The 7500-nt window shown below is 41.3% G+C and overlaps 2 protein-coding genes across 2 annotated transcripts in view; both read left to right on the forward strand.

Moving 5' to 3' along the window:
• Window positions 1–1440: 1440 nt before the first annotated feature.
• LOC145875690 (NLR family CARD domain-containing protein 3-like) lies at window positions 1441–4573 on the forward strand. The gene is made up of 2 exons (XM_082971525.1): window positions 1441–3223; window positions 3650–4573. The coding sequence occupies exons 1-2, from the start codon at window positions 1845–1847 to the stop codon at window positions 3873–3875; spliced, it is 1605 nt and encodes a 534-aa protein (XP_082827651.1). The 5' UTR covers window positions 1441–1844; the 3' UTR covers window positions 3876–4573.
• Window positions 4574–7049: 2476 nt separating this feature from the next.
• LOC145850408 (cell adhesion molecule CEACAM6-like) overlaps window positions 7050–7500 on the forward strand; it is a 92352-nt gene continuing 91901 nt past the window's right edge. The window contains exon 1 of the mRNA XM_082971530.1: window positions 7050–7219. Coding sequence (XP_082827656.1) covers window position 7219 — 1 coding nt within the window. The 5' untranslated portion in view covers window positions 7050–7218. The remainder of the gene's footprint in view (window positions 7220–7500) is intronic.

Raw genomic sequence — 7500 nt, forward strand, 5'->3', positions numbered from 1 at the left:
TTAAGGGACATTTTTTGTAGTGGTTGATCCATTTTTTTCATCAAATCAAGTCTGACATTTTGAAGTGGAAATTACAAACGTTAGAAGCCTTTATAAAGCCTTGCAGTGGTTTAATAATTTCTTTAAACAATAAAATTACATTTCCCAACATTTCTGAAAATGGATATATAGCATTTTGGAATGAAACACTTGTTTCCCCATCTGAGATCAGAGTAGATGAGAGATGTAATGATTGTCTCTGTTGTGTTGAAGACCAATCAAGCAGGAGAGACCAGCCTCCCCTGTACCCAGCTGTGTGTCCATGAAGAGTGACAAGTCTATGGATCGTCCTATAGTGTTTAGAGAGGGAGACTTTTCTACTGAACAAAGGTAAGAAGAACTCATGGGTCATGGCCAGTGAGTTAAACAACACTGTCTCTAGTCATTTCTCCTCTCCCATTTTCACATTTCTTTTGGTTGTTTTCATAATCCATAGGCTAATACTTTAGTCCATTTTCATAGTCCTAAAACAGTGTGTGTGTGTGTGTGTGTGTGTGTGTGTGTGTGTGTGTGTGTGTGTGTGTGTGTGTGTGTGTGTGTACTGTAATCTCATGTTTTGTCCACAGAAACCAACAGGAGAGATCAGAGTCAGAGATTCTCAGTGGTCAGTCTTCCCAGAGTCATCAAACAGACCTGGACTCTGTATTCAGTGTATGTGATCCTGTTATTAACATTTGTTTTAGTTTACTTCAAGTAAAGTTGATCTGTCAATTATTCATTAATGTGTTAATGAGAAAGCATTTCTTCTCTTGCTTAACTTATTTACTTGATTTATTTCAGTTGCTTGAAGAGAAAATGACGACATTTGTGAAGAACGAGCTGAAGATGTTCAAGAGGATTCTTAGTCCAGAACTCCCAGAAGGCTATGAGAGTCAGAAGCAGGATAAGGAAGTGGTGGATGCTGAAGATGAGAGGCAGGAGAGCAGTGCCAGAGAGGGGGCTCTGAAGATCACACTGCACGTCCTGAGGAAAATGAACCAGAAGGAGCTTGCTGACACACTGGAGAAATGTAAGATCTGTCTGCCTCATGATGAATGCTGTTTTATAACATTTAAAAGCTGTGGCTAAAGTACAGCTAAAGTAGCTGTGTAACTCAATGATATTGTAGCAGCCTTAACACAACACCTAGTGACCTCATCAAGTAGCAGCAGGGATGTGTTGTGTTGATTAATTTAGAGAGAGAGAGAGAGACAACATTAATAATACCATCAATAATACCAATAATAATATAATCAGTCACACCAGTCTGTAATGGATTATGAAAACATTTACACATTTATATAGACAGTTAAGAGAATAAATGATTATGATTTAAAATGTTATAACAGTCCTACAATACTGTAGGCATTAAAACAGACATAATATTAATATCCTCTGTGCTATTTCTTCATTCAGATGAGCTTGCTGTGATTTGCCAACGTGAACTCAAATCTAATCTAGAGAAGAAGGTTCAATGTGTATTTGAGGGGATCGCTAAACAAGGAAACCCAACACTTCTCAATCAGATCTACACAGAGCTCTACATCACAGAGGGTGGAACAGGAGAGGTCAATAATGAACATGAGCTGAGACAGATTGAGACAACAACCAGGAAACAAGCAAGACAAGAGACTGCAGTCAAATGTAACGACATCTTCAAACCCCTAACTGGACAAGACAAACTCATCAGAACTGTGCTGACAAAGGGAGTCGCTGGCATTGGAAAAACAGTCTCTGTGCAGAAGTTCATTCTGGACTGGGCTGAAGGAAAAGCAAATCAGGATGTCCAATTTGTATTTTCATTCCCTTTCCGGGAGCTGAATTTGATGAAAGGGGACAAACACACTTTGATTGAACTTCTTAATCACTTTTCAATGGAAACCAAACAATCAAGAATCTCCAACTACGACAAGTACAAAGTTGTGTTCATCTTTGATGGTCTGGATGAGTGCCGACTGCCCCTAGACTTCCAGAAGAACAAGATCTGTTGGGACGTCACAGAGTCAACCTCAGTGGATGTTCTGCTGACAAATCTCATCAAGGGAAATCTGCTTCCCTCTGCTCTCCTCTGGATAACTACCCGACCTGCAGCAGCCAATAAGATCCCTTCAGGGTGTGTTGACCAGGTGACAGAGGTACGAGGGTTCAATGACCCACAGAAGGAGGAGTACTTCAGAAAGAGATTCAGTGATGAGGACCTGGCCAGCAGAATCATCTCACACATAAAGACATCAAGGAGCCTCCACATCATGTGCCACATTCCAGTCTTCTGTTGGATTTCTGCAACAGTCCTCGAACACATGCTGAAACATAAGAGAGAAGAGATGCCCAAGACTCTGACTGAGATGTACACACACCTTGTGGAGTTTTATACCAAACAGAAGGATGAAAAGTATCTTGGGGAAGAAGAGACAGGTCCACACTGGAATAAAGAGAGCATTCTGTCACTGGGAAAACTGGCTTTTCAACAGCTTGTGAATGGCAATCTGATTTTCTATGAAGAAGACCTGAAAGAGGCTGGCATTGATGTCAATGAAGCCTCGGTGTACTCAGGATTGTGCACACAGATCTTTAAAGAGGAATGTGTTCTGTACCAAGACAAGTTGTACTGCTTCGTTCATCTGAGCATTCAGGAGTTTCTGGCTGCTGTATATGTGTTCCTCTCATTCATCAACAACAATGAGAATCTAATGGCCGAACCGCAATCAACGTCCAGGAACCTTTCTGCGCTGTTCAGAAAGCCTGAAGTTTCTTTCTACAAGAGTGCTGTGGATAAAGCCTTACAAAGTGAGATGGGAAACCTGGACCTTTTCCTCCGCTTCCTTCTGGGCCTCTCACTGAAGTCCAATCAGAAGCACTTACGAGGTCTACTGACAAAGACAAGAAGTAGCTCAAAGACCCATGAAGACACAGTGAACTACATCAAGGAGAAGATCAGGGAGAATCCCTCTCCAGAGAGGTGCATCAATCTGTTCCACTGTCTGAATGAACTGAATGACCATTCTCTAGTGGAGGAGATCCAAAGCTTCCTGAGCTCAGGAAGTCTCTCAGAACCCAACCTGTCACCTGCACAGTGGTCAGCTCTGGTCTTTGTGTTGCTGACTTCAGAAAAGGAGCTGGATGTGTTTGACCTGAAGAAATACTCCAGATCAGAGGAAGGTCTTCTGAGGCTGCTGCCAGTGTTCAAAGCCTCCAGTGCATTTCTGTGAGTACATAAAATGACATATAAAAACTAATCATCAGGAAGAAATATTCAGGTTAAAGAAAAATATGCATTATAATATGTGTTTAATATTATATTGAAAACATTGAATAAATGCATTGATTTTCACATTAGTATAACAATATGACCATACAACTCTAGGAGACAGAAGAAGAATCTATATGTTGTTTGGGAGAATTAACCAAATGCATCTGCCATTGTCCTTCTACACTAAATTAACAATGTGTTTGAAGTCATGATCTCTTTGTCAGGCTGTGGAGTCACAGAGGAAGGCTGTGCTTCTCTGGTCTCAGCTCTGAGGTCAAACCCAACACATTATTTGTAAATGGGTAACAGCGTAAACAGAGAAAGCTAAGCGTATCATTTTAATACAACCTGTCTGTCATTGTATTTCTTCTGTGTTTGCAGACTCACTGGCTGTAAACTCACAGACACATCCTGTAAAGTGTTGGCCTCAGTTCTCAGTTCAAACCCCTCACACCTGAGAGATCTGGACCTAAGTAACAATGACCTGAAGGATTCAGGAGTGAAGCTGCTCTCTGCTGGACTGGGGAATCCCCACTGTAAACTGGAGACTCTGAGGTCAGTATTATCAGATATGAAAGTACTTTATGCATGTAGTTCTCCCATTTGAAAAAGTCGTAATTATTCGGACATATTACTTATAGTGTATTAAAGTAGTCATAAGTTTAGCATGTTGTCCCATATTCCATGCCTGCTGTCACGTTTCTCTAAGACAGAACCCAGAAGCAGACCAGGACAAGGTGAGTAAAATGAAGGTGAGTATTTATTGGTAGTCTTGATGTGTAATTTGAGTGATCCAGGAGACGGAGCGGCAGCGGAGGTGAGTTGATGAGAGTAGATGGGTGGATTCAATGAAGTCACTGTATCCACCGACGGCCAGGCAAGGGAGTTGAATGTTCCGGGAGGATGACTGTAGACAGAGTAAACGGGGAGTGAGCAACCAGTAACAAGAACAAAACAACAAGACTAGCTCAGGAAACATGAGGCTGTTCGTTGCTAACGATCCAGCAGGGAATGGATGTCAGCTCAGGGCTTATGAAGAGGTGATGATCAGGACCAGGTGTGCAGAAGGTTGATGAGATGCAGGTGTAGGGTAATCACTAGATCTCCCGCCTAACTTCGTCGCCTGGCAACCAGACAGGGTGCGTTCAGAAACCTTAGACTCTAAACAGAAAACAGTCAGCTCAGGCAGAAACAGACTCAGGAAGCGGGATTCCTGACACCTGCAGTGATTACATCAAGCTTGTGATTCTACTAACAAAGATCAAACCCCCTCTGTTATTGGTAATGGTGAGAGGTTAGCATGTTTTGTTGTAGCCTCTGTTATTGGTAATGGTGAGAGGTTAGCATGTTTTGTTGTACTCTCTGTTATTGGTAATGGTGAGAGGTTAGCATGTTTTGTTGTATCCTCTGTTGTTGGTAATGGTGAGAGGTTAGCATGTTTTGTTGTAGCCTCTGTTATTGGTAATGGTGAGAGGTTAGCATGTTTTGTTGTAGTCTCTGTTATTGGTAATGGTGAGAGGTTAGCATGTTTTGTTGTAGCCTCTGTTATTGGTAATGGTGAGAGGTTAGCATGTTTTGTTGTAGCCTCTGTTATTGGTAATGGTGAGAGGTTAGCATATTTTGTTGTAGCCTCTGTTATTGGTAATGGTGAGAGGTTAGCATGTTTTGTTGTAGCCTCTGTTATTGGTAACGGTGAGAGGTTAGCATGTTTTGTTTTAGCCTCTGTTATTGGTAATGGTGAGAGGTTAGCATGTTTTGTTGTATCCTCTGTTATTGGTAACGGTGAGAGGTTAGCATGTTTTGTTGTAGTCTCTGTTATTGGTAATGGTGAGAAGTTAGCATGTTTTGTTGTAGCCTCTGTTATTGGTAATGGTGAGAGGTTAGCATGTTTTGTTGTACTCTCTGTTATTGGTAATGGTGAGAGGTTAGCATGTTTTGTTGTATCCTCTGTTGTTGGTAATGGTGAGAGGTTAGCATGTTTTGTTGTAGCCTCTGTTATTGGTAATGGTGAGAGGTTAGCATGTTTTGTTGTAGTCTCTGTTATTGGTAATGGTGAGAGGTTAGCATGTTTTGTTGTAGCCTCTGTTATTGGTAATGGTGAGAGGTTAGCATGTTTTGTTGTAGCCTCTGTTATTGGTAATGGTGAGAGGTTAGCATATTTTGTTGTAGCCTCTGTTATTGGTAATGGTGAGAGGTTAGCATGTTTTGTTGTAGCCTCTGTTATTGGTAACGGTGAGAGGTTAGCATGTTTTGTTTTAGCCTCTGTTATTGGTAATGGTGAGAGGTTAGCATGTTTTGTTGTATCCTCTGTTATTGGTAACGGTGAGAGGTTAGCATGTTTTGTTGTAGCCTCTGTTATTGGTAATGGTGAGAGGTTAGCATGTTTTGTTGTATCCTCTGTTATTGGTAATGGTGAGAGGTTAGCATGTTCTGTTGTGGCCTCTGTGTAACTTTCTCACTCATTCTGATTCATGATTTATTCATGGGAAAATGAAAAGAAATCAGCCAAAATCTCAGAAAAAAAAATTGTAGACCTCCACAAGTCTGCTTCATCCTTGGGAGCAATTTCCAAACGCCTGAAGGTAACACGTTCAATTAATAGTACGCAAGTCTAAACACCATGGGACCACACAGCCATCATACCATCCCAACTGTGAAGCACGGCGGTGGCAGCATCATGTTGTGGGGGTGCTTTGCTGCAGGAGGGACTGGCGCACTTCACAAAATAGATGGCATCATGAGGCAGGAAAATTGTGGATATATTGAAGCAACATCTCGAGACATCAGTCAGGAAGTTAAAGCTTGGTCACAAATGGGTCTTCCAAATGGACAATGACCCCAACGATACTTCCAAAGTTGTGGCAAAATGGATTAAGGACAACAAAGTCAAGGTATTGGAGTGGCCATCACAAAACCTTGACCTCAATCCTATAGAAAATTTGTGGGCAGAACTGAAAAAGCGTGTGCGAGCAAGAGGCCTACAAACCTGACTCAGTTACACCAGCTCTGTCAGGAGGAATGGGCCAAAATTCACCCAACTTATTGTGGGAAGCTTGTAGAAGGCTACCCGAAACGTTTAACCCAAGTTAAACCATTTAAAGGCAATGCTACCAAATACTAATTGAGTGTATGTAAACTTCTGACCCACTGGGAATGTGATGAAAGAAATAAAAGCTGAAATAAATCATTCTCTCTACTATTATTCTGACATTTCACATTATTAAAATAAAGTGGTGATCCTAACTGACCTAAGCCAGGGAATTTTTATTAGGATTAAATGTCAGGAATTGTAAAAATTGAGTTTAAATGCATTTGGCTAAGGTATATGTAAACTTCTGACTTCAACTGTATGTATTAAAATACCCACAAATAAAAGGTGACATTATATACTGTTACCTCATATGAAACATTTGATCTGAAATCCAAAATGTTGGAGTTTAGAGCCACATTTAAAATGTTATCTTCACTGTCAAAATAGATATGGTGTGGACTGTATACTCAATACAATCTAAATCTGATACCTCACTGTCTGTCTTTTGACTGATACTGCTTTTAAACTGGTCTGGTCAGTCTACTCAAATATTTGTACTATACATGTTTCTATCTGCAGGCAATACTTTGATCATTTGTCATTTTTAATGATGATACATTAATTTACGAATAGATATGGCAGGTTTCAGGACACTGATATCTGAAAAATGTTGAAAAATTATACTGCCACTATTTTCACCACCAAAGCATAGCAGTGTGATTTTAATTTGATTTGACTCTTTGCAGGCTGTCAGGCTGTCTAGTCACAGAGGAAGGCTGTGCTTCTCTGGTCTCAGCTCTGAGGTCAAACCCCTCACACCTGAGAGAGCTGGACCTGAGCTACAATCACCCAGGAGACTCAGGAGTCAGACTGCTCTCTGCTGGACTGGAGGATCCACACTGCAGACTGGAGAAACTCAAGTATGTAGAGGGTTTATGTCAATGTTCATATCAGACATGTTTGACTTTTCAGGCTAGTTAAGACAAACGTTCTGACAAACGTTCTGACACACACACACACAGGACACACACACAGGACACAGGACACACACACACACACGACACACACACACACACAGGACACACACACACAGGACACACACACAGGACACACACACACACACACACAGGACACACACACACACACACACACACACACAGGATACACACACACACACACACACAGGATACACACACACACA

Source organism: Salmo salar, unplaced genomic scaffold, assembly GCF_965601325.2.
Source record: "Salmo salar unplaced genomic scaffold, fSalSal1 ptg000306l, whole genome shotgun sequence".
NCBI lineage: Eukaryota > Metazoa > Chordata > Actinopteri > Salmoniformes > Salmonidae > Salmo > Salmo salar.